This window comes from Caloenas nicobarica, chromosome 18, assembly GCF_036013445.1.
Source record: "Caloenas nicobarica isolate bCalNic1 chromosome 18, bCalNic1.hap1, whole genome shotgun sequence".
NCBI lineage: Eukaryota > Metazoa > Chordata > Aves > Columbiformes > Columbidae > Caloenas > Caloenas nicobarica.
Window position 1 is genome coordinate 10,278,899 of NC_088262.1, and position 25,901 is coordinate 10,304,799.

The 25,901-nt window shown below is 55.8% G+C and overlaps 3 protein-coding genes across 3 annotated transcripts; all 3 read left to right on the forward strand.

Annotated features, from left to right (window-relative positions):
- The first annotated feature begins 1,034 nt into the window (after positions 1–1,034).
- LOC135996296 (fas-binding factor 1 homolog) lies at positions 1,035–5,455 on the forward strand. Its single transcript, XM_065648117.1, is given in 7 exon segments — positions 1,035–1,187; positions 1,631–1,768; positions 3,343–3,516; positions 3,702–3,825; positions 3,931–4,075; positions 4,431–4,554; positions 5,139–5,455. Coding segments are annotated over 7 exon segments (1,086 nt in total). The 3' UTR covers positions 5,367–5,455.
- A 2,462-nt stretch (positions 5,456–7,917) lies between these two features.
- On the forward strand, positions 7,918–19,014 carry LOC135996297 (fas-binding factor 1 homolog). Its single transcript, XM_065648118.1, is given in 19 exon segments — positions 7,918–7,989; positions 8,467–8,494; positions 9,035–9,076; positions 9,651–9,725; positions 9,728–10,213; positions 10,762–10,891; positions 11,113–11,246; positions 11,529–11,641; positions 11,762–11,898; positions 11,962–12,067; positions 12,158–12,375; positions 12,857–12,941; positions 13,139–13,239; positions 13,600–13,806; positions 14,327–14,434; positions 14,753–14,906; positions 15,715–15,891; positions 16,077–16,322; positions 16,905–19,014. Coding segments are annotated over 19 exon segments (2,835 nt in total). The 3' UTR covers positions 17,121–19,014.
- A 1,123-nt stretch (positions 19,015–20,137) lies between these two features.
- LOC135996298 (fas-binding factor 1 homolog) lies at positions 20,138–24,561 on the forward strand. Its single transcript, XM_065648120.1, is given in 7 exon segments — positions 20,138–20,290; positions 20,734–20,871; positions 22,446–22,622; positions 22,808–22,931; positions 23,037–23,181; positions 23,537–23,660; positions 24,244–24,561. Coding segments are annotated over 7 exon segments (1,089 nt in total). The 3' UTR covers positions 24,472–24,561.
- The last annotated feature ends 1,340 nt before the right edge of the window (positions 24,562–25,901 follow it).

Genomic DNA, 25,901 nt, shown 5'->3' on the forward strand with positions numbered 1-25,901 from the left:
CAAGTGACTTATCTGGGATTCGAGATCTCCGGAGGGCAGCCAGGGCTGGGGATGGAGCAAAAAGAAGCTATTTGCTGGACATTTCTTAGAATGGCACGTTGGTGCAGACTTGGAGTTTATAATTTTGGACTTTTAGTAAAGCTTTTGTATGAACCGTGAAACAAAAAGACTTCCAAGTTGAATTGGACAAGAGAAGCATTTGAGGGCATTTGCACAACTAAACCAAGAACCTGGGTCTCCCAGATATCACCAAGCCGTTTTAGTTATACTCACACGAAAGGCCAAGCATTGCTTGGCGTGTTCTAGCGCAGCAATTGAGTCCTCAGAACCGAGCGGCGGCTGCTTCCCTAAGCAGTCAGATGAAGCGAGCAAAGGCTGGCCTGGATGTCTTGGAGCTGTGGCAGCTCTTGCACTCGCTGTATAGGAAGCTCCTGAGTTCACCAGGGGACAGAAAATGACCGTATTGGTGTCCCACACAGTCACAACCGTACTGGAACCAAAAGGTACCCATGGGTTATCTCGCTGGAGATTCCTGAATACCAGGCGGTATTGGTGGAACAAGGTGATGTGAATATTGCCATTACCAACATTGTCAATGCAGCCCCTTTCCTCAGTGGATCTGTTTCAGAGCCTGTGGTCCAGGATTGCTTGGAAACAATGGGAGCTGTTTACTCCAGCAGACGGGATTTAAAGGAACAGGAAGACGCTGAAGACTCCTGGTTCACTGATGGAAGCAGCTTTGTAAAGCAAGGAGTACATAAAGCTGGGTATGCCCTACCAACTACCCACGAGGTAATCGAAGCTAAACCTTTGCCTCCTGGGGCTTCTGCCCAGACAGCTGCACACGCACGAGCTTTAGAATTATCCAGAGAGAAGAAGAGTAATATTTGCACTGATTCCAAGTATGCTTTGGGAGTGCTGCAAGCCCATGGACCATTTGAAAAGGCCCAAGTTTATTAACAGCACAAGGAGAACAGATTAAACATGGTACTCCAATTGTCGGAAGCCGGGCTGTTACTGGACAAGTTGCCGTCATGCATTTCAAGGAGAATCGAAAAGGAGACACTGATCAGGAAGCTGGAAATAAATTGGCAGCTGATACTGCGAGACAAGCTGCTGAAAAGACAGAGAGAGATATGAGAGTGATGTCTTCGATCCCGGGTGGCTGTCTCCTCGAACCACCATCAGTAAACTCTACCTTGCGGTATGTGAACAGAGACCTTCTCAGGTTGGCCAGAAGCATTCCCCTGCCCAACTAGTAAAGCTGGAAAAGTAACTAAAGCTTTGTTAAATGAGATCATACCCCGATCTGGGGTACCCGCTGTGATGTCCTCTGATAGAGGGCCCCGTTTTGTTGCACAGGTAGTGCTGCAAGTCAGTAGAGCATCAGAGATCGATTGGCAGTTGCCAACTCTCTACAAGTCTTAAGCAAGTGGGCAGGTGGAAAAGAAACTGAGTTATATAATCGAACAGCAGATAAACAGAATTTGTCAAGAAACTAACTGGAAGTAGAATCAAGCACTACCTTTAGCGCTGCTCAGAATTAGAGTGAAGCCTCGAGCCAAAGAAAACTGAAGTCTTTTCTTTCAAGCCAATAGATGAAGTTTCCGTTAAAGCTTTTTCATGTCAGCCTTCAGAAGAGAAGTGGAATGGGCTGTTCCAGGTATTGCTGCCGGCCTTTACTGCCATCAAGATTAAAGAGCAACCTGCCTGGATTCAGTATTCAAGAGTGAAGAAAGCAGCAGATAAGAAACAGACGTCGGAGCCAGTAGGACCTTCCGCTGTCCAATTCTCTCAGCGTTGATCTCAGTGACTCTAAAAAGTACGAGTGCAGTAACAAATGCTTTTACTCCAAGGTGGCCTTTACACGGGTCTTTAGTGAAAACTATTATAGCCCAACATGAACTAAAGGAAAAATGTGGACAGGTCGAATCTGAAACAACTAAATATCCCTCGTTAGCATTATTGGTGATAATTATAGTCTTGCCAATAGTGAATTTTGCTTTTGGTACAAGCTAAAGACTCTTACAAAGCAAATTTGGGCTTTGCCCACGGTATTGAAATAGGAGCAACCGCAAATCCTTTTGGGAATCAACTAAAGTATGACATGAAGTCACTGAAGATGATACATCTTGGAGTTCTGAAGAAATTTGGCATAAGCTTGCTTCATGGCTACGGATTCGACCTAGTCAAAGTAGCTGTTGATGTTTGTGACTCTAATTTTAATGCTAATAATTTTTACTTGCATTACGCGACAATGCTCGATTAGGTACTGTTGTGGGGTAACAAAGAGCTATGCCGTACCGCAACCCGAGATGATAATATTTTGTAGATCTCTATTGCAAAAGAATTTTGGCTTTGGTTTGGATACACTTTGGGTTTGGTTATGCACTTTAATGCCTAAAGACACAGTAGAAGCTGCTGTGGCTTGAACTTACCTGTCTTCTATCAGAGGACATCACAGCGGGGACCCCAAATCGGGGTATGGTCTCATTTAACAAAGCTTTAGTGACTTTTCCAGCTTTACCAGTTGGGCAGGGGAATGCTTCTGGCCAACCTGAGAAGGTCTCTGTTCACATACAGTCTTGTGGTCCCTCCCGCCGAGAGGCCCCTGTCCGGACTGTCTCTTTGCTGTACCTTTTAAGTTGTTTTTAATCTTGTAAAGAGATGATTTTTTAAATACTAACGTGTGAGACTCTGCTATGGGAAACCTGGGGTCAAGAACATTTCTGCGACAGTTTTGTGCACGTGAATCTGCATGTGGCACTACTTTGCTCATGGAGCTGGGAAGGAAATACTCGTCCTTCTCTGGAGCCTCTGCTTCCTTCAGCTTTCCAGAAGACACATTCGTGTTTTCCAGCACCCCCTTCTTTTGCTGCCCTGCAGAAACTCCTTTGGCCTCTGTTCCATCCCCAGCACAAGATAGTGATACTGCTCTGAGGACAAAACCAAGTAGTACTAATCAACCAGGTGCTGATAATAGACGTTCTGCCCTTCTTTCAACTGTTACTATTTTTGTAGCACTATCTCAAAGCATTTTGCAACTGTTAATTATGGGGATTTGATGTGAAAACCCACATGCAGTGATGGTAGAAACTGGAAATTTGTCCTGGAATGATGGAGTCAGTATTTGAGGGGAGAAATCAGTTGCCCAAGGTCGTTAGGTCTTCAGTGAGAACATGGAGAACGTGTGCAGTGACCTGCAGAACCGAGGGCTGTTGCTCTGCACCCAAAGCGGCCACACGAGGAGCTCAACAGGGGCTCTGCCTCCCCTTGGGAAGACGTGAGATGGTGTCAGGGACAGGGCAGGTGATGCATCGGTTTCCCCCGTGCCCACCCTAGGAGCGGGCAGAGCTGAAGATGCAGGGCCAGGAGCTGAAAGCCAAGGAGGAGCAGCTGGCGAGAGACAGGCAGAGGCTGGACGAGGCCTGGCAGGAGCTGAGGCTGGAGAAGAAGGTGAACGGGGCCGCGCTGCGTGTCCAGCAGCAGGAGGAGCTGACGAGAAGCGCCAATGAGGTAAGCGCAGCGTCTGCACCACGGTTCGCAGCCGAGCACGGGCCGGCAGCACAGCCGGGGTCTCACAGCCTTCCTGAAGTCGTGAATCCTGTGCCGGGAGGGGAACAAGGGGACGCGCAGAGGAGCCCCAGCCCAGGGCAGCGAGGGTCCCTGTCCCCAAGCTCCCCAGCCGCTCTGCCTTGCAGCTCTTAGCCCAGAAGCACGCGGAGGGGGAGCGAGCCCTGGGGGAGGCACACAGGATGGAATCCCAGTTCCGCAACAAGCTGCAGGTCCTGCAGCAGCAGCAGGAGCAACTGAAGCAGCAGGAGCGTCTGCATCAGGGAAGTGTCTCCTCACCCTCCCAACTGGGCCAGGGGCCACGGTGCACAAGGCCTGAAGCTTTTCTGACAGCTTCTCTCTCTCCCTTTCTCCCAGAGACCGCGCAGCAGCGGCTGAGCACGGCTCACCAGAGGAGACGGCATGAATAGCCCCGTGAGGAGCTGCCCAACCACCCTGTGACACCGCTGACCACAGCCCAGGACCTCGGTGCCCCGACCGATGGTCTCTCCAGCACCCTGGCTGAGGCTTCCGCACGCTGCAGGTGGGAAGGGACTTGCCGGGGGGCAGCTGCGCTTGTACCTGTGTCTCAGGAGGCTTGGGATGGTCCTGGGGGCTGGTTTAGTGCCCCTGCATATAAACCTCAGGTGCGAGTTGCCCTCTCGTCCTCTGCAGGGGCTCAGCGGAGCTCTCTGAGCCAGGGCAGTGCCTGGAGGGGGCAGGAGGGGAGAGGCAGGCGAGTTAAAGCCCGTTTGTCCTGGGAGGCTGGGGAGGACCCCGCTGCAGGGACACGCAGGCAGCAGAACAAGGGATGCTGTGGTGTCTACGTCTGCAGTTCATCTAATGGCAGCATCTCGCACTCCGGCTCCTGTTCCAGACTTTCTGCCTCCCACTAGGACGCTCCCTCGGCACAGCCCGCGGGATATCGGGGAGTCCCTGCCCGTGGCCGACAACCCCGTGCTCAGTGCCCAGGTGCAGCTGCTGAAGTTCCAGGCCCAGTGGGTGAGGCAGGGGAGAGCGGAGCTGGAAGGGGCTGCGGAGCTGCTGGCGGAGCTGGGCTGGGTGAACCCGACAGGGCCCTGAGAGCCTCGGGGGTCTCCTGAGATCAGGGCTGAGCCCTGGGCTGGGCCGGGTGGGCTGGAAGGAGCCGCGGGCAGCCAGAGGAGTGACAGCAGAGGCAAGGAGAGGGGGATGCTCGCAGCTTGTCTCAGGCTGGCTCCACGTCCAACCTGAGATGGACATCGTCCTCGGCTCGAAGGGGTTGCCCTCTGCTCAGCCCTTCCCTGGGTGGGAGACGCTGGCTCTGCTGGACTCTGGCTTTGTGGTGTCCCCATCCTGTGCCGTCAGGTCCCTGCTGGGTCTTTCCCCAGGCAGGGACGCTCTTGGAGGCTTCCCCTGCGGGTCTTGCTCAGACTGTGAGGTTCTAGGCTCTGGAGGAGCATGAGGAGGGGTCCCCTTCATGGGGGGCCATGGTACGAGGGAGGCTTTGGGATCCTTCTCTTGTTGATGAGCAACACCTTGGACTGTGACCCTGTTTCTGTGGCACTTTCTGGGATCATTCCCACCCATCCTTCCTCTCTTCTCAGGAGGATGATTACTTAGAAAGGGAGAAGATCTTCTTGGAGTCCCTCAAGAAAGCTCGATACAACACTTCATGTCTGTCAGCATCCCGTCCGTCCTTCTGCCCTTCTCCGGACCACGATTTCTTTGAGGTTACGCAGTTATTTCTGGAGATCCTGAGGAAAGCGCCCTACTGCACTTCACCTCTGCGAGCATCCCGGCCGTCCTCCCTGCTCCTGACCACCATTTCTTAGAGGGTTTCTTAAGAGAAATGGGTTTAAAAGCCCAAGTCTCTTTTGCCTTGTGTTCCAACCCCTGAAAGGCCCCCAGTCTGGACTGTTTCTTTGCTGTACCTTTCAAGTTGTTTTGTATCTTATAATTAAATTATTTTTTAAAGCACAAACGTCTGAGATTCTGGTATGGGAAACCTGGGGTCAAGAACATTTCTGTGACAGTTTTGTGCACAGGAATCTGTGTGTGGCACCACTTTGCTGATGGAGCTGGGAAGGAAATTCTCGTCCTTCTCTGGAGCCAAAAAACCCACAGATGGTAGTTGGAGAAACTGCCAATTTGACCTGGAATGATGAAGCCGGTGTTTGAGGGCAGAAATCAGTTGACCCAGGTCCTTGGGTCTGGAGGTTGTTCTGGGAGGTTCTTCTGGTTTTTAAAGGCCATCTTGCAGAAAACAACAATCCCAAGTGAGGTGTCCAGGCTGTTTTTTCCTCCCCATGCATTCCCAAGGAGCTTTGTCTGATTTCCTTCAGTTTGTTTTTATATTGACTCGGGGCTCGCGCAGGGCTGTCTGGATTAGCAGAGGAAAGCTGTTGCTTTTACCAGAAGGTCCTGGTGCCCAGTGAACCCAGTACAGCTCCAGCTGCCCTGTTTGTCTGGCCTCCATCCGTCAGGGCGAGTGCCACTGGCCACCCGGCCAGCGCTACCGGGAGGCAGTTGCCCCCGTAGGGGTGGATCCTGCCGGCCGTGGTAGGGCCGAGCTGTCACAGGAGTTCTGGTTGACAACAGGTTGACCATGAGCCAGCAACGCGCCCTGTGGCCAAGAAGGTCGATGGTACCCGGGGTCCATGAGGAGGAGCGTGGCCAGCAGGTTGAGGGAGGTGAATCCTCCCCCTCTGCTCTGCCCTGGTGAGGCCCCATCTGAGTTGTGTGTCCAGTTCTGGGCTCCCCAGTTTAAGAAGGACAAGGAATTACTGGAGAGAGTCCAGCGCTGGGCTACAAAGATGCTGATGGGTCTGGAGCATCTTTCTTGTGAGGAAAGGCTGAGAGAGCTGGGGCTGTTGAGCTGGAGCAGAGAAGCTGAGAGGGATCTGATCAATGTGATCAATATCTCAGGGTGGGTGTCAGAGGATGGACCAGACTCTGTTCAGTGGTGCCCAACGCCAGGGTGAGGGGCAACGGGCACAGACTGAAACACAGGAGGGTCCAGCTGAACATGAGGAGAAACTTCTTTGCTGGGAGGTGCCAGAGCCTGGACCAGGCTGCCCAGAGCGGGTGTGGAGTCTCCTTCTCTGGAGACATTCAAACCCGCCTGGACCGACCTGTGTGATCTGCTCTGGTGACCCTGCGTGAGCAGGGGGGCTGGGCTGGGGGATCTCCAGGGGGCCCTTCAGCCCCAGCCAGGCGGGGATTCTGGGATTCTGTCACTTGTTCTCAAGCCGAAGTGAAATTCCGTAGTTCTCTGCAGGCTCAGCAGCTGCTCTGCACTGAAGGAGACACACTTAGACAAGAGCCTCGAGAAAGCCCGTCCAGAAGGTTTCAGTGTTTGAAGCCATTAGGCGTGTAGGCTTTGAAAAGAGGTTTGAAAGTGCCCCGGGGGGCAGCGGAGCCGCCGGGGCTGGAGCTGCCGGCCCTGCCCCGAGCCCGCCGGGGACTCCATTTCCCAGCACCCGGCGAGAGGAGAAGGGCCGGGCCGGGCCGGGAAGGGAAGGGAAGGGAAGGGAAGGGAAGGGCCGGGCGGGGCCGGGCGGGGCTGCTGCGGGCGGGGCCGGGGCTGCCGTGAGCCCGGGGACCGGGACGCTGCGGCCATGGCCACCAGGCCCGCGCCCGCTGGGGGCCGGGGGCGCGAGGGCCCCCGGTGTCGCGGCCACGGGACGCGGAGCGGCGGCGGTTGGTGCGGCCGGTGCCGTTGGTGCGGTCGGTGCCGTTGGTGCGGTTGGTGCGGTCGGTGCGGTCGGTGCGGTCGGTGCCGTTGGTGCGGTTGGTGCGGTCGGTGCGGTCGGTGCCGCGGCGGCTGCTCCGTCCTGCAGCATCGCGGGAGGTGCTGTTCATCTCGGCGACTTGTGGATCTGGAGACTTCGGTTGACGCCTTGAGCTACTGGAGTGTGTCCAGAGAAGAGCAGGAGAGCCGGTGAGGGGCTGGAGCACAAGTGTGATGGGAGCGGCTGAGGGAGCTGGAGGTTCAGCTGGAGAACAGGAGCTGAGGGGAGACCTTCTGATCTCTGAAGTGCCCGAAAGGAGCTTGGAGCCGGGGGGGTCGGGCTCTGCTCCCCAGGAACAAGCGCTGGGATGAGAGGAAACGGCCCCAAGTTGCGGCAGGGGAGGTTGAGGCTGGATCTGGGGAACAATTTCTTCCCCAAAGGGCTGTGGGGCACTGGAACAGGCTGCCCAGGGCAGTGGTGGAGTCCCCATCCCTGGAGGGGTTTGAAAGATGCAGAGATGAGGTTCTCAGGGACATGGGGTGGGGGCGGACTTGGTAGTGTGAGGTTTATGGTTGGACTCAATGATCTTGAGGGTCTTTTCCAACCAGAATACCTCTGCGATTCTGTGATTGTGGGTGTTTTTAAGGCTGAGATGGAGTCTGGTTTCCAGGGCCTTGGAGAGGCGCGAGCAGCAGGGAGCCAGCCGGGGGGGCGGCAGGGGGACGTAGGTTTAACAGCAAGTCGGGAAATACTCCTCTCCCTGCAGGTCAGAGTGTGGACGTGAGCAAGGATCTTTGATCCCCCCCGGGGGCTGACAGCGGAGGAATCTGCGAGGAGACCATCTTGAGCAAGGGAAAGCCCGGCTCTTGCCATGGTGAGTGTGATGGGTGCTCAGGCAGGCCTGGGAAATCCCCAGTGCTGCTGTGGCACTGGCTGGCAGGCAGGAGCCATCCCGAGGGCTGGGGGCTTCTGCCCAGCTGGCAGGCAGGAGGGGCTGAGCTCCCTGGTGTCACTGAAGGTGTCACATCTCTCTGCTTGCCCGGGGTTTCACCTGCCATTTCCCAAGCAGCGCGGGCGGGACGAGGGCTTCGCTGGTGCTGCTGGGCTTCTCTGAAGAAACCTGCCTCTGGCTTTAGTGTGCTGAGAAAGTCCAGCTCAGACTCGCTTGGTTTTCTAATGAGGGAATTGTCTTTCTCCGTAGGCTACGCGAGCCAAGAGAAGCATAAGTGGTAAGTACACTGGCGTGGTCTCCTTTCCCTGTCCGTAGGTGCTTTGGTGTGCTGGGGATGCCTGGGACGGAGGAGGGGGGACACTGGGATGAGGTGGCAGCCCTGGCTACCGGAACGGTCGCCATCCCTGTGTGAAAGGTGCAGCTCAGTGCATTGTGTCATTGCTGACCCAAACATATTCACCTGCCTCTCCAGTCAAAGGGATTTGCTTCCTGGGCTCCTATATTCTGTTCCTGTGGGTTTTCCCAAATGTGGAGGAGAATATATGCGTTTATTTCAGTTCTTCCCCTCCCCTGCTCCCTAACTGCTGGTTTAGAGGCCTCTTGCTGCCCCTGATACTGAAGCAGTGCATTTGGGGTCAAGTCCTGGCCCTGGCAGCTCTCTGTGGAAGACATGGCAGACATTACATTGCTGGTGCTTGAGACCAAATCTTTCTTCTTGGGGGATCTCGGAAGAGCAAGCCTTGTTGACATTGGGAGCTTTTCTGCACCAGCTTGATGAGCTCACCTGCCTCAGCACCTTGAATTTGTCTTGTTTCAGGCTCTATTGATGACATCCTTGAGGACCTGCGGGGATATGATGGTAAAATGAAGCTTCTTTGCAGCTGAAAGGGCAGCATCCTTGTCCTGGTCCTCCCTTCCTGGGAGCAGGAGTTGCTGGTGCAACAGCCCTTGATCTGCGAGAGGCTCCAGTTGTGAGGGGGGAGGCAGCAGGGAGCAGGGGGGACAGCCGGGTTCCCAGAGCCAGAGGCCACTGAACAGGTTGCCCGTCGGTCTGGGGAGGTGAAGGGAAGTTTGTCTCTGATTAAAAGCCTCTGTGGTCCATGAGAAGCTGGCAAATCCCCCTGTGGAGTGCCCAGGCCTGGGCTATGGCCGTGTCCATCATCCTGCTCTCTCCCTGCGTTTTTCCAGTTGAACCCCGTGTTACATCTGCCAGAGCTTCCCAGCCGGCCGGGAGCAGCGGTGGGAGAGCCTGGAGCAGCAGCGTGCGGGCCAGCAAGGAGTGAGTGCCTTTCAGATCTCTCCGTGCTCCCCACGTCCTCCTGACCTGCCCCGTCCTCAGCTTCTGCACCCGCTCCCCGCCCCGACAGGTGGTTTGCAGAGGATGATTTCTTCAGCAAGGTCCTTGCAGAGAACAAGGCAGCTGCAGGGGTGAGCCCAAATTTGGGGAGAGAGTCTGGATGTCCTGAGGGCTGGGGCTGAGCTCTCGGGCATCGCTGGCAGGGGGAAAAGACAGGAGAGGGGAGTGGGTGTCCGGTGGGAGACGGGCTTCCAGGTACCGAGGATGGAGCAAAGCCCGGGGGCACATGCTGCTGCAGCCCAGCCTTCCTGGGTGCGCTTTGGCTCAAGCGTCGTAGGAAGAGCCCTCACCCAAAGCAATGGGCTTGGGTGTTCCTGACGCTTCTCCCGGAGGCAGCAGCAGGATCTCAGCACAGGACTCAGGGCACAGAGCGTTTCAAGTACCGAAATCCCCCCATCTCAGCCCCCGTGCGCTGCAGCCGTGGCCCCCAGCACCAGCCTCCCAAGGGAAGAGCAGTGCTGAGGCATCCGCAGCGCTCGCCCTGTGCCCGTCCTCATCCTCTTGCTTTCCAGGACAAGGACGACGCGGACTGGGATTTCCTGGGGACATCGAAACCCGGTTCTGGGCCATGGAAGATGCCCGTGAAACGTGGCACTGAAAGCAGCTCTGAGACAACACCGGAACAGAGCAGCAGGAAAGGTAAGCAGGTTGCTGGATGCCTCCTCCTTGTAGGAAAGGAATGAGCAGCCTGGCTGAGTTTGTGTGAGGTCCCAGCTGATGAAATCGAAAGCCACCCAGTCCCATCTGTGACTAAGCAGAGCGGTCATTTCTAGAGCAACTCAATAACGGGCTTGGTTGTGCCACAGCTCAGGGAGTGCCACAGGTTACAGAACTGGCCTTTCCTTTGCGGGAAGGGAGGCTCAGATTTTCCCTTGGGCCTCACCCGGCCTGTTCTGCACGGTGCCAAATGAGACCAAGTTTTTGGGGTCAGGATTTGGGTGGCCGTAGCATCCCCGGTCCACGGCAAAGCCCAGCGGGGGCACGTCTGGGTGGGTCCCGGCTGCACTGTGGCTGTTACAGGCACTCGCCCCTCTTGTTCCTGCAGCGGGGATGCTCATGGGTCCGATGCTCCCCTCAAATGGCCTTTCTCCCCGATAAATCCCACTGGGCTGCTTGGATCTCTTGTTGTTTAAAAAACCAACACCTGCCCTGCTCAAACCTCCTCCCATGTGCGATCCCATCCCCAGAGCTACCCCCACGCCAGACGCCCCTGCGCACGGTGGCCCCGGTCCAGAGGAGGAAGACGTCGACGTTTGAAGATGTGGATGACGACAATCTGTTGGATGCGATGGGAATTGGCAATGGCCCAAAAAAAGAGTAAGGGCAGTGCGGAGGCGGTGGGAGTAACGCAGGGGGCGGGCTGCACATTGAGCCGGTGCCACCGTGCTGGGGGGGGATGCTGGAGCTTCTGCCCATGGGTCCCAGCAAGGGGCAAGAGCAGCTGGTTTGGCAGAGAAGAGCCAGAGCAGCCTGGCCAGGCTGTGTGAGGAGGGACAGCCCTGCCTCTGGAGAAACCATCTGCCACCATGTCCCCACAGAGAGGAGCTCCGGCCAGCGCGCTCCAAGCTGGATGAGTTGTTCGGACGAGGCTCCGTGGCCAAAGTCCTGGAAAAGCCAGGTACGGGAGAGCATAGGGAGTTCAAACTGGATAAAAAGCTCCCAAAGCAGCCAGGTGAGCCCAGCCAGGGACGTTGGGAAGGTCTGCAGAGCTGACAGCATTGGCTTGGGCTAGCGAGCTTTATTTGTAATGCCCTTGCAGGGGAAATGCCCTTTCTGTCGGGGTGAGCAGGGCGGTTAACGGGCTCTGGGTCAGCGCGGGGGAAGGCGGCTCATGCAGAAGTGTTGTGCTCTGCCCTCGAGGCAGCCTGGGAGGAGGAGGAGGAGGAGGGGAGGGCTGGTGTCTTTGCAGCAGCTGCTCCTCTGGGCGCTGGCTCAAGGCTCCTTGTCTGAACAGAGGAGGAAAAGCGTTGGGACAAGGAGGAACTTGTCTTTGGAGCCTACAAGCCCTCGATGGGCTCCAGGCCCGCGGTCCAGCCGGCAACGGGGCAGTCGGTGAGGTACGGTGCTGTGCGTGTGTCTGTAGCTCCAGCCACCACCCCGCTGTCCCTGCGGCTGAGCAGGCAGGTCCCCGCATCCCCTTGCAGGCAGGTCTGCAGCTGCTTCTCCTTCCTCAGGTTTTCTGCCGAGATCAGCGGCAGCGAACCGAACCCAGAGCTCCGCTCCACACCTCGTCGTCCAGGCAGACGGAACCCCGTGCAGAGAAGAAGGGGCGGAGACGACTGGCTGGGCTTGGAGGATGACGATTTCCTGGACCCGGACCCGCTGTCCCCAGCCAAGGGCAGCCCGGCACTCAGCATCCCCAGCCCTGCCGCAGCCGGGCGGCCCAGCCCCGCCAGCCAGCTCGGGGCTGCAGAGGAGGCAGCGGCTAAACCCGACCCGATGGACTGGCTGACGGCTGCCTTGGCTCGCAGGAAAGCCGAAGCACAGGCCGAGGTGCAGAAGATAGAGGCCAAGACCATGGAGACCCGGGAGAAGAAGGTCGAGCCCTCAGAGACCCAGGAGAAAAAGGCTGAGCCCTCAGAGGCCCAAGAGAAAAAGGCTGAGCCCTCGGAGGCACAAGAGAAAAAGGCTGAGCCCTCAGAGACCCAGGAGAAAAAGGCGGAACCCTCGGAGGCCCAAGAGAAAAAGACCAAGCCCTTGGAAACCCAAGACACAAAGGCCGAGCCCTCGGAGGCCCAAGACACAAAGGCCGAGCCCTCAGAGACCGCGGGCGAAGGGCTGGCTCCCCGCTCTCCCGTCAGGTAAAGGCCCGGTCAATGGCCGCAGCGCTCCCGTCTGCTCCACGTGTGGCTGCTCCAGCAGCAGCTCTCAGCAACGCCTGCCTCAGAGTTATGAAATTCATTTAAGCACTTTCTTGTCTCTGGTTGGAGTAATGCTGCGGGTCTTTGTCCCGCTGATCCAGCCCACAGTCCCGTTCCCCTGTGCGGGTTCAGACTTGTGCCCTCTGAACGGGGCTCAGAAGGGAATTGCAGCCCAAGTGCCTCGAGCGGCAGGCAGGGGCTGTGAGCTGGGGGTGCCCGGGGAAGGGGGTGGGTGCAGCGAGGGGAGCACCAGGGTTGGAGCTGTTGGGGTCTTTGCTCCCTCGGCAGCCAAAAGGCTGAATCCTGCCGCAGCCGAGCGGGACGGAGGCTTTCAGCTGCGAGGCAGGAGCTGGTGTTGGGGAGGGATCTTGTCTCTCATGGCCTCCTCGGCTTGACCACATCGGGTGCTTTTTGCCTGCAGCCAGCTGGCCGCCTCCCCAGCAGCATCGGAGTGTCGGGCAGAGCTGCTGAGCGCCCAGGCCCGTGTGGCAGAGCTGGAGAGCCAGGTGAGCCCCAGCGCCTGTGGAGGGGGACATGGGTGAGCCAGGGGGAGGAGAAGGGGCCACGTCTGCTCCAAACAGCATCAGGGTGACGGGAGAGAGGAGCAACCTCCCTGTCCAGAGATGCCAATGGCCACCGAGTGCTGCTGTGGGGGTTCTGTCCCCGGGGCAGCACAAGAACCTTCTCCCCGGGTGCCCGGTAGGTGCGGATGCTGGAGGAGGAGCGGGCGCATCACAAACTGTTGCTGGAGAGTGCGCAGCAGCAGCACCGGGAGTACCTGGATCTCCAGAAGAGCAGCCACAGGTAGCGGGCTCTGGCCTGTGCTCCCCTCCTCCGGCAGGTCCTCGCCTACAGCCCCATCCAGCTCCCCTGAGGGGACAGTGCTGGGGCGCGTCCCAAATCCTCCCTGGGTGGGTGACAAGAGGAGGGGCCTGTCCCTTTGCCAGCAAGTCCCCAACCAGGGCATCGCACTGGGCAGCAGCAGAGGGCTCAGGGCTCAGAATGCGGAGAGCGAAGCAGCCCCTGCCTCAGTTTCCCCACGCACACAGCAACACCGATCTGCTGCTAAATCCCCGTGTGCCCTTTGGGTGCAGAGTGCCGGGTACTGCAATGAAAGCAACACTTGTTTGGTGCCGTGACCCCTCACGGGCTCTCTCCGGGCAGGACCTCAGTGACCCTACTGGAGGAGAACTACGGGCAGCGGGTGGAGATGCTGCGGCAGCAGAACGAGCAGCTGGTGGCTCAGCTGCGGCAGCAGTGGCAGGACACGGCGCGCGATCGGGCAGAGCTGCTGGCACAGCACCGGCTGGACCTGGAGGAGCTGCGGGAGCAGCACCGGCTGGAGCTGCAGCGGCTGCGGGAGCTGCAGAGGTGAGAGCGGCACGAGCGGCATGTGGTGCCGGTACCCCCGCTCTGGGTGAAGGAACCAGGGAACGGTTTGGGGAGATGGTGAAAGGAGAAAGGAGAGTCCAGAAGCGCTGGGTTGAGGGCAGCTCAGTGGCTTTTGGAGTGGGGATTTGCTTTGCAGCTGGAGACAGGGAGATCTGGCTGGAGACATCATCCCGACGGAATGCATTGCATTTTGAAAGATGCTGAACCCCATGTTTTCTCTCCCCCAGATTCCTTTTATTCAGAACAATGAGTTGCTGATGTCTGCATAGTTTGGGTCAATGAGAAATCTGGTTTTAGGCAGAGAAGCCCATAACCCCCAGATGTGGTCCGTCCCAGATGTGGATGGCAGTCTGTGGGATGCCCCGTGACAGAGCACCCTGCCAGCTCAGCTCCTGGGACCTGGTTCTCAGCCCCACGACCGAGCCTCTTCCACGGTGCCCGTCACGGGGAGCACCAGTTTGTAACAGCCCATGCTGGGCTCCTTCTCCGTGTCCTGCAGGGGGTCTGTCCAGGAACTGCGCAAGAAACACGAGGAGCAGCTCCAGCACGTGAAGTGGCTGAAAGAGCAAGAGATGGATGTGCTGACCAGCACCACTTCACACACCAGGTACAGACAGCCGGTGTCGTGTCCCCGCGTTGATCCCTGGCCAGGGCGTTCCCTGTCCTCCGGGAAACCAGGCCCGCAGCACAGGAGGAGCAGGGCCCATCCTCTCTCCCACCCGCAGCCCCCAGGGATGCTGGGCTGTTATTTAGTATCTGTCTGTGCTCCCCGAAGCAGCAGCTGCATCTTCCTCCGGCTGTGCTCTGATCCCGAGAGGTTCGGGGCAGGGCTGCCCGGCCTATGGCCCAGCACACGTCCCCGTCTCGTTCGCAGTGAGACAAAGTGTGTCCCCCAGGGTGACCCTCCCCTCGCTCCTCTGCACAGGTCTCTGGACGGCATCATTGAGAAGATGGAGAAGTTCTCCAGTGACCTGCAGAACATGTGCAAGAGGGACATGGAGGAGGAGCGGAGCCGTGTCCAGGAGCTGGTGACCAACACGGAGGCCAGGCTGGGCGAGCAGACTCGGCTGCTGGAGCAGGTGAGCCCACGCTGTGTCCTCTGCCCGGGCCAGGCTCCTGGCTGGGTCCGGGGCGTTTCTCTGGCCCACAGGAGGTCCCCGGCCTGGAGCCCGTGAATGGTGTCTGTCCCTGCAGCATCTGGCAGGCTCACGGGTGGGTCCTGCTCACCAGGGAGATGTTCAGCGCTGCCTTCTGGTGACAGGGATGTCACTTGGGGTGGTGAGAATGGGGGTGTCCCAGGAACAGGCTCCACCAGCCCGTTTCAGATGTTGACTGAAGCATCAACTCTGTCTCTCTCCTTTACCCGTGAGGAGTTTGGGCAGCCAGACCAGGCGCAGCCGCCTCTGTTGTGAGTCTGGGGAGAGGAAACCCCCACGGTGGATGAGGCAAAACCTCCCCGTGCCACGGCGACGTGTCCAGAGCCAGTTCTGCTCCCCCCAATGCTGTCCAGAAGGGACATGTGGCACAGACAGTGCGGCAGAGCTGCATTTTTCAGGGCTGCCAGGGTGGCAAAGGACCACTCAGGCTGGGTATTTCCAGTGCCGAGGAACTGCTGTGCGGTGAGCGTGTTTGAGGGTGTGCAGCACGGTGAGGGGCTGCGTCCGTTCTGAGGAAGGAGTGTGTGTGTGTGTCCGGTCCCAGCTCTGCCAGCCCTGGTCCCCACAGGTGGAGGGGTGAGGGCACTGCTGGAGCACCGGGGGCTGTTGCTCTGCACCCAAAGCGGCCACAGGAGGAGCTCAACAGGGGCTCTGCCTCCCCCTCAGAAGACGTGAGATGGTGTCCGGGACAGGGCAGGTGATTCATCGGTTTCCCCCGTGCCCACCCTAGGAGCGGGCAGAGCTGAAGATGCAGGGCCAGGAGCTGAAAGCCAAGGAGGAGCAGCTGGCGAGAGACAGGCAGAGGCTGGATAAGGCCTGGCAGGAGCTGAGGCTGGAGAAGGAGAAGGTGAACGGGGCCGCGCTGCGTGTCCAGCAGCAGGAGGAGCTGATGAGAAGCTCGAAAGAGGTAAGCCGAGCGTCTGCACCACGGTTCGTAGCGGTGCATGGGCTGGCAGCACAGCCAGGGTCTCACAGCCCTCCTGAAGTCATGAATCCTGTGCCGGGAGGGGAACAAGGGGACGCGCAGAGGAGCCCCAGCCCAGGGCAGCGAGGGTCCCTGTCCCCAAGCTCCCCAGCCGCTCTGCCTTGCAGCTCTTGGCCCAGAAGCACGCGGAGGGGGAGCGAGCCCTGGGGGAGGCACGCAGGATGCAGCGCGAGTTCTGGGACAAGCTGCAGGTCCTGCAGCAGCAGCAGGAGCAGCTGAAGCAGCAGCAGGAGCAGCTGAAGCAGCAGCAGGAACAGCTGAAGCAGCAGGAGTGGCGTCTGGACCAGGAAAAGGCCTCCTTAGCTTCCACGTACAGCGCCCAAGTGGAGCTGCTGAAGTACCAGGCCGAGCAGGTGAGGCGGGGGAGAGCGGGGCTGGAAGGGGCTGCGGAGCCGCTGGCGGAGCTGGGCTGGGTGAACCCGACGGGGCCCTGAGAGCCGGGGGGTCTCCTGAGATCAGGGCTGAGCCCTGGGCTGGGCCGGGTGGGCTGGAAGAAGCCGCGGGCAGCCAGAGGAGTGACAGCAGAGGCAAGGAGAGGGGGATGCTCGCAGCTTGTCTCAGGCTGGCTCCACGTCCAACCCGAGATGGACATCGTCCTCAGCTCGAAGGGGTTGCCCTCTGCTCAGCCCTTCCCTGGGTGGGAGATGCCAGCTCTGCTGGACTCTGGCTTTGTGGTGTCCCCATCCTGTGCCGTCAGGTCCCTGCTGGGTCTTTCCCCAGGCAGGGACGCTCTTGGAGGCTTCCCCTGCGGGTCCTGCTCAGACTGTGAGGTTCTAGGCTCTGGAGGAGCCAGGGAGGGGTCACATTCATAGGGGGCCATGGCACGAGGGAGGCTTTGGGATCCTTCTCTTGTTGATGAGCAACACCTTGGACTGCGACTCTGTTTCTGTGGCACTTTCTGGGATCATTCCCACCCATCCTTCCTTTCTTCTCAGGAGGACAAACGCTTAGAGGAGGAGAGAAACTTCTTGGAGTCCCTCAGGAAAGCACGATACAACACTTCACGACTGTCAACAACCCCTCCACCCTCCTCCTCTTCCGTGGACGATGACATTGAGTATACGCGTTCATTTATGAAGGCCCTGAGGAAAGCATCTCCACCTGTGCAAGTAGTCAATCTGTCCTCCCTTCTCCGGCCTACCATTTCTTAGAGGATTTTCTTTCTTCCTTTCTCTTCAAAAACGATCTCGGAGAGTTCAGAGTGCGAAGTTCTTCCCCAGCGCCCGTGACGCCACAGTTGGTCTGGCCTCCATCCCTCAGGGCGAGTGCCACTCTACAGCTGCTACAGGAACCTTTCATCAGGCTCTGCTCCAGTGGCCGTTCTGTCAGCTCTGGTTCTGTCGTGACTTGTAATAACATCGTATGTGAGACTGTGGTTACGAGTTCAAGGCCTTAGAGACTTCAGGAGTTCGTTTGGACACATTAGCAGGGATGCTTAATAAACACAAAGGGAGGACTGTTGCAGAATAAGTTTAATCACTTAAATTCCTTTAGTTGTATTCTATGCTTCAAAATATCGCGATAAGGACAGAGAAAAAACTGCCTGGAAGACAGAGGAAGAGAATCCAAGAAGAAACAACGAAGGCCCCCGACCCAAAATTACCACTGGACCAACAGGCTTGTGAAGGATATGTGAAGAGCGGGTGCACAGACTGTGGGGCTTTAAAAGCCCAAGTCTCTTTTGTCTCGTGCTCCTCCTGCTGAGAGGCCCCAAGTCCAGACCGTTTCTTTGCTGTTATGCAGTTATTTATGGAGATCCTGAGGAAAGCGCCCTACAACACTTCACCTCTGCCGGCATCCCGACCGTCCTCCCTTCTCTGGACTGAAGAGAAGCTGCTAAATTAATGTAGACTGGGATTAAGTTACAAAGATGTCCCCGTCGTTAACCAACGACAACATGGCAAATGCTTTCTAACCACCTGCAAAACGAGGGGATATTTTTCAAGTTTTAAATCGTTCTGCCTGACAAAGAGACCTGAAGATTAAGGAACACGTTGTTTAGAAGCAGAGCGCTTAGCTTATATTTGACTAGTAATTAATAGTAAGAAACTCATCCGTTATAACTAACTTCATACTAACCTTATGTTAGCTCACAGGAAGGAGATTGGGGAACCACCTGGTGATAATGTGAATAGAGAAACCTTGCTGACATATTATATTCAGTCGCCATTGTATAAATTAGATGATGAGGAAAAGTGGCCTCTGAATGAAACTCTGAATTATGCCACGTGAACGTTATTCTTGAAGAGAGAAGGAAAGTGGGCTCAGGTCATGTATGCTGATACGTTTTTCACTTTGCGAAAACCCCCAGAGTGGCAGACAGAATGCGGTATTAACTTGCCACCACAGGATCCAGCTGTGTTCACATGAAAAAGGGAGCGGAATAAAGCTCAGGGGAAGTTGAAACGATGCCGTTCAGCGTGTAGAATAAGACAGGAAACTCCCCTGATGAGAGGGGAGGGCGAGATAGAAGAGTGTGTGTCCCCACGGGGTGTAGAATTGAAGATTATTTGCCCTGCCCTTCCGAGGTGGTGAAACTCAGGAGAGAGACGAGGAAAACAGGGAAAAGAATCAGAGTGTTTAGTTGATACTGGAACGTCTCATTCAGTTTTGAATCAGGAATTGATACCATTAGATGAAGATTTTGTAACTGTTGTGGGAGCTACTGGCCAAGAAGAGAAAGCTTTCCTCAACAGCCAATGAAATAGAAATTGGGAAAACAAATTGGAATTCCTAAGTTCTCATCTATGCCTGGGTCTCCAAAACTGTTACGGAGACGAGACTTATGAAAACAATTGCAAGCAATAATAACATTCAAGCAAGGTGAAGTGACATTCAAGATAAAAGAATTGAGCTTTTAAATTTGGCAGTGATTCAAACTGACAAGCAAAGCCATAGACCTCAGGAAATGTTGGATCGAGTATTTCCAGGGCTACGGGCTTCAAGAGTTCCTAGTAAATCAAAGAATGCAGAACTTGAGAGCGGGGAAGCTCCTCCAGGAAATGAGACTTTGTGATCTCCTGATAGCCACAGAAACCAAAGAAGACCGTATGCAATGCACTGTAAGTCTGCTAAATTTTGTGAGATGTAGTGGGTGTCGAGCTTCCCAACAGAAAGCCCAGCTGATACAGCACCAAGTGACTTATCTGGGATTCGAGATCTCCGGAGGGCAGCCAGGGCTGGGGATGGAGCAAAAAGAAGCTATTTGCTGGACATTTCTTAGAATGGCACGTTGGTGCAGACTTGGAGTTTATAATTTTGGACTTTTAGTAAAGCTTTTGTATGAACCGTGAAACAAAAAGACTTCCAAGTTGAATTGGACAAGAGAAGCATTTGAGGGCATTTGCACAACTAAACCAAGAACCTGGGTCTCCCAGATATCACCAAGCCGTTTTAGTTATACTCACACGAAAGGCCAAGCATTGCTTGGCGTGTTCTAGCGCAGCAATTGAGTCCTCAGAACCGAGCGGCGGCTGCTTCCCTAAGCAGTCAGATGAAGCGAGCAAAGGCTGGCCTGGATGTCTTGGAGCTGTGGCAGCTCTTGCACTCGCTGTATAGGAAGCTCCTGAGTTCACCAGGGGACAGAAAATGACCGTATTGGTGTCCCACACAGTCACAACCGTACTGGAACCAAAAGGTACCCATGGGTTATCTCGCTGGAGATTCCTGAATACCAGGCGGTATTGGTGGAACAAGGTGATGTGAATATTGCCATTACCAACATTGTCAATGCAGCCCCTTTCCTCAGTGGATCTGTTTCAGAGCCTGTGGTCCAGGATTGCTTGGAAACAATGGGAGCTGTTTACTCCAGCAGACGGCATTTAAAGGAACAGGAAGACGCTGAAGACTCCTGGTTCACTGATGGAAGCAGCTTTGTAAAGCAAGGAGTACATAAAGCTGGGTATGCCCTACCAACTACCCACGAGGTAATCGAAGCTAAACCTTTGCCTCCTGGGGCTTCTGCCCAGACAGCTGCACACGCACGAGCTTTAGAATTATCCAGAGAGAAGAAGAGTAATATTTGCACTGATTCCAAGTATGCTTTGGGAGTGCTGCAAGCCCATGGACCATTTGAAAAGGCCCAAGTTTATTAACAGCACAAGGAGAACAGATTAAACATGGTACTCCAATTGTCGGAAGCCGGGCTGTTACTGGACAAGTTGCCGTCATGCATTTCAAGGAGAATCGAAAAGGAGACACTGATCAGGAAGCTGGAAATAAATTGGCAGCTGATACTGCGAGACAAGCTGCTGAAAAGACAGAGAGAGATATGAGAGCGATGTCTTCGATCCCGGGTGGCTGTCTCCTCGAACCACCATCAGTAAACTCTACCTTGCGGTATGTGAACAGAGACCTTCTCAGGTTGGCCAGAAGCATTCCCCTGCCCAACTAGTAAAGCTGGAAAAGTAACTAAAGCTTTGTTAAATGAGATCCTACCCCGATCTGGGGTACCCGCTGTGATGTCCTCTGATAGAGGGCCCCGTTTTGTTGCACAGGTAGTGCTGCAAGTCAGTAGAGCATCAGAGATCGATTGGCAGTTGCCAACTCTCTACAAGTCTTAAGCAAGTGGGCAGGTGGAAAAGAAACTGAGTTATATAATCGAACAGCAGATAAACAGAATTTGTCAAGAAACTAACTGGAAGTAGAATCAAGCACTACCTTTAGCACTGCTCAGAATTAGAGTGAAGCCTCGAGCCAAAGAAAACTGAAGTCTTTTCTTTCAAGCCAATAGATGAAGTTTCCGTTAAAGCTTTTTCATGTCAGCCTTCAGAAGAGAAGTGGAATGGGCTGTTCCAGGTATTGCTGCCGGCCTTTACTGCCATCAAGATTAAAGAGCAACCTGCCTGGATTCAGTATTCAAGAGTGAAGAAAGCAGCAGATAAGAAACAGACGTCGGAGCCAGTAGGACCTTCCGCTGTCCAATTCTCTCAGCGTTGATCTCAGTGACTCTAAAAAGTACGAGTGCAGTAACAAATGCTTTTACTCCAAGGTGGCCTTTACACGGGTCTTTAGTGAAAACTATTATAGCCCAACATGAACTAAAGGAAAAATGTGGACAGGTCGAATCTGAAACAACTAAATATCCCTCGTTAGCATTATTGGTGATAATTATAGTCTTGCCAATAGTGAATTTTGCTTTTGGTACAAGCTAAAGACTCTTACAAAGCAAATTTGGGCTTTGCCCACGGTATTGAAATAGGAGCAACCGCAAATCCTTTTGGGAATCAACTAAAGTATGACATGAAGTCACTGAAGATGATACATCTTGGAGTTCTGAAGAAATTTGGCATAAGCTTGCTTCATGGCTACAGATTCGACCTAGTCAAAGTAGCTGTTGATGTTTGTGACTCTAATTTTAATGCTAATAATTTTTACTTGCATTACGCGACAATGCTCGATTAGGTACTGTTGTGGGGTAACAAAGAGCTATGCCGTACCGCAACCCGAGATGATAATATTTTGTAGATCTCTATTGCAAAAGAATTTTGGCTTTGGTTTGGATACACTTTGGGTTTGGTTATGCACTTTAATGCCTAAAGACACAGTAGAAGCTGCTGTGGCTTGAACTTACCTGTCTTCTATCAGAGGACATCACAGCGGGGACCCCAAATCGGGGTATGGTCTCATTTAACAAAGCTTTAGTGACTTTTCCAGCTTTACCAGTTGGGCAGGGGAATGCTTCTGGCCAACCTGAGAAGGTCTCTGTTCACATACAGTCTTGTGGTCCCTCCCGCCGAGAGGCCCCTGTCCGGACTGTCTCTTTGCTGTACCTTTTAAGTTGTTTTTAATCTTGTAAAGAGATGATTTTTTAAATACTAACGTGTGAGACTCTGCTATGGGAAACCTGGGGTCAAGAACATTTCTGCGACAGTTTTGTGCACGTGAATCTGCATGTGGCACTACTTTGCTCATGGAGCTGGGAAGGAAATACTCGTCCTTCTCTGGAGCCTCTGCTTCCTTCAGCTTTCCAGAAGACACATTCGTGTTTTCCAGCACCCCCTTCTTTTGCTGCCCTGCAGAAACTCCTTTGGCCTCTGTTCCATCCCCAGCACAAGATAGTGATACTGCTCTGAGGACAAAACCAAGTAGTACTAATCAACCAGGTGCTGATAATAGACGTTCTGCCCTTCTTTCAACTGTTACTATTTTTGTAGCACTATCTCAAAGCATTTTGCAACTGTTAATTATGGGGATTTGATGTGAAAACCCACATGCAGTGATGGTAGAAACTGGAAATTTGTCCTGGAATGATGGAGTCAGTATTTGAGGGGAGAAATCAGTTGCCCAAGGTCGTTAGGTCTTCAGTGAGAACATGGAGAACGTGTGCAGTGACCTGCAGAACCGAGGGCTGTTGCTCTGCACCCAAAGCGGCCACACGAGGAGCTCAACAGGGGCTCTGCCTCCCCTTGGGAAGACGTGAGATGGTGTCAGGGACAGGGCAGGTGATGCATCGGTTTCCCCTGTGCCCACCCTAGGAGCGGGCAGAGCCGAAGATGCAGGGCCAGGAGCTGAAAGCCAAGGAGGAGCAGCTGGCGAGAGACAGGCAGAGGCTGGACGAGGCCTGGCAGGAGCTGAGGCTGGAGAAGGAGAAGGTGAACGGGGCCGCGCTGCGTGTCCAGCAGCAGGAGGAGCTGACGAGAAGCGCCAATGAGGTAAGCGCAGCGTCTGCACCACGGTTCGCAGCCGAGCACGGGCCGGCAGCACAGCCGGGGTCTCACAGCCTTCCTGAAGTCGTGAATCCTGTGCCGGGAGGGGAACAAGGGGACGCGCAGAGGAGCCCCAGCCCAGGGCAGCGAGGGTCCCTGTCCCCAAGCTCCCCAGCCGCTCTGCCTTGCAGCTCTTAGCCCAGAAGCACGCGGAGGGGGAGCGAGCCCTGGGGGAGGCACACAGGATGGAATCCCAGTTCCGCAACAAGCTGCAGGTCCTGCAGCAGCAGCAGGAGCAACTGAAGCAGCAGGAGCGTCTGCATCAGGGAAGTGTCTCCTCACCCTCCCAACTGGGCCAGGGGCCACGGTGCACAAGGCCTGAAGCTTTTCTGACAGCTTCTCTCTCTCCCTTTCTCCCAGAGACCGCGCAGCAGCGGCTGAGCACGGCTCACCAGAGGAGACGGCATGAATAGCCCCGTGAGGAGCTGCCCAACCACCCTGTGACACCGCTGACCACAGCCCAGGACCTCGGTGCCCCGACCGATGGTCTCTCCAGCACCCTGGCTGAGGCTTCCGCACGCTGCAGGTGGGAAGGGACTTGCCGGGGGGCAGCTGCGCTTGTACCTGTGTCTCAGGAGGCTTGGGATGGTCCTGGGGGCTGGTTTAGTGCCCCTGCATATAAACCTCAGGTGCGAGTTGCCCTCTCGTCCTCTGCAGGGGCTCAGCGGAGCTCTCTGAGCCAGGGCAGTGCCTGGAGGGGGCAGGAGGGGAGAGGCAGGCGAGTTAAAGCCCGTTTGTCCTGGGAGGCTGGGGAGGACCCCGCTGCAGGGACACGCAGGCAGCAGAACAAGGGATGCTGTGGTGTCTACGTCTGCAGTTCATCTAATGGCAGCATCTCGCACTCCGGCTCCTGTTCCAGACTTTCTGCCTCCCACTAGGACGCTCCCTCGGCACAGCCCGCGGGATATCGGGGAGTCCCTGCCCGTGGCCGACAACCCCGTGCTCAGTGCCCAGGTGCAGCTGCTGAAGTTCCAGGCCCAGTGGGTGAGGCAGGGGAGAGCGGAGCTGGAAGGGGCTGCGGAGCTGCTGGCGGAGCTGGGCTGGGTGAACCCGACAGGGCCCTGAGAGCCTCGGGGGTCTCCTGAGATCAGGGCTGAGCCCTGGGCTGGGCCGGGTGGGCTGGAAGGAGCCGCGGGCAGCCAGAGGAGTGACAGCAGAGGCAAGGAGAGGGGGATGCTCGCAGCTTGTCTCAGGCTGGCTCCACGTCCAACCTGAGATGGACATCGTCCTCGGCTCGAAGGGGTTGCCCTCTGCTCAGCCCTTCCCTGGGTGGGAGACGCTGGCTCTGCTGGACTCTGGCTTTGTGGTGTCCCCATCCTGTGCCGTCAGGTCCCTGCTGGGTCTTTCCCCAGGCAGGGACGCTCTTGGAGGCTTCCCCTGCGGGTCTTGCTCAGACTGTGAGGTTCTAGGCTCTGGAGGAGCCAGGGCGGGGTCCCCTTCATGGGGGGCCATGGTACGAGGGAGGCTTTGGGATCCTTCTCTTGTTGATGAGCAACACCTTGGACTGTGACCCTGTTTCTGTGGCACTTTCTGGGATCATTCCCACCCATCCTTCCTCTCTTCTCAGGAGGATGATTACTTAGAAAGGGAGAAGATCTTCTTGGAGTCCCTCAAGAAAGCTCGATACAACACTTCATGTCTGTCAGCATCCCGTCCGTCCTTCTGCCCTTCTCCGGACCACGATTTCTTTGAGGTTACGCAGTTATTTCTGGAGATCCTGAGGAAAGCGCCCTACTGCACTTCACCTCTGCCAGCATCCCGGCCGTCCTCCCTGCTCCTGACCACCATTTCTTAGAGGGTTTCTTAAGAGAAATGGGTTTAAAAGCCCAAGTCTCTTTTGCCTTGTGTTCCAACCCCTGAAAGGCCCCCAGTCTGGACTGTTTCTTTGCTGTACCTTTCAAGTTGTTTTGTATCTTATAATTAAATTATTTTTTAAAGCACAAACGTCTGAGATTCTGGTATGGGAAACCTGGGGTCAAGAACATTTCTGTGACAGTTTTGTGCACAGGAATCTGTGTGTGGCACCACTTTGCTGATGGAGCTGGGAAGGAAATTCTCGTCCTTCTCTGGAGCCAAAAAACCCACAGATGGTGGTTGGAGAAACTGCCAATTTGACCTGGAATGATGAAGCCGGTGTTTGAGGGCAGAAATCAGTTGACCCAGGTCCTTGGGTCTGGAGGTTGTTCTGGGAGGTTCTTCTGGTTTTTAAAGGCCATCTTGCAGAAAACAACAATCCCAAGTGAGGTGTCCAGGCTGTTTTTTCCTCCCCATGCATTCCCAAGGAGCTTTGTCTGATTTCCTTCAGTTTGTTTTTATATTGACTCGGGGCTCGCGCAGGGCTGTCTGGATTAGCAGAGGAAAGCTGTTGCTTTTACCAGAAGGTCCTGGTGCCCAGTGAACCCAGTACAGCTCCAGCTGCCCTGTTTGTCTGGCCTCCATCCGTCAGGGCGAGTGCCACTGGCCACCCGGCCAGCGCTACCGGGAGGCAGTTGCCCCCGTAGGGGTGGATCCCGCCGGCCGTGGTAGGGCCGAGCTGTCACAGGAGTTCTGGTTGACAACAGGTTGACCATGAGCCAGCAACGCGCCCTGTGGCCAAGAAGGTCGATGGTACCCGGGGTCCATGAGGAGGAGCGTGGCCAGCAGGTTGAGGGAGGTGAATCCTCCCCCTCTGCTCTGCCCTGGTGAGGCCCCATCTGAGTTGTGTGTCCAGTTCTGGGCTCCCCAGTTTAAGAAGGACAAGGAATTACTGGAGAGAGTCCAGCGCTGGGCTACAAAGATGCTGATGGGTCTGGAGCATCTTTCTTGTGAGGAAAGGCTGAGAGAGCTGGGGCTGTTGAGCTGGAGCAGAGAAGCTGAGAGGGATCTGATCAATGTGATCAATATCTCAGGGTGGGTGTCAGAGGATGGACCAGACTCTGTTCAGTGGTGCCCAACGCCAGGGTGAGGGGCAACGGGCACAGACTGAAACACAGGAGGGTCCAGCTGAACATGAGGAGAAACTTCTTTGCTGGGAGGTGCCAGAGCCTGGACCAGGCTGCCCAGAGCGGGTGTGGAGTCTCCTTCTCTGGAGACATTCAAACCCGCCTGGACCGACCTGTGTGATCTGCTCTGGTGACCCTGCGTGAGCAGGGGGGCTGGGCTGGGGGATCTCCAGGGGGCCCTTCAGCCCCAGCCAGGCGGGGATTCTGGGATTCTGTCACTTGTTCTCAAGCCGAAGTGAAATTC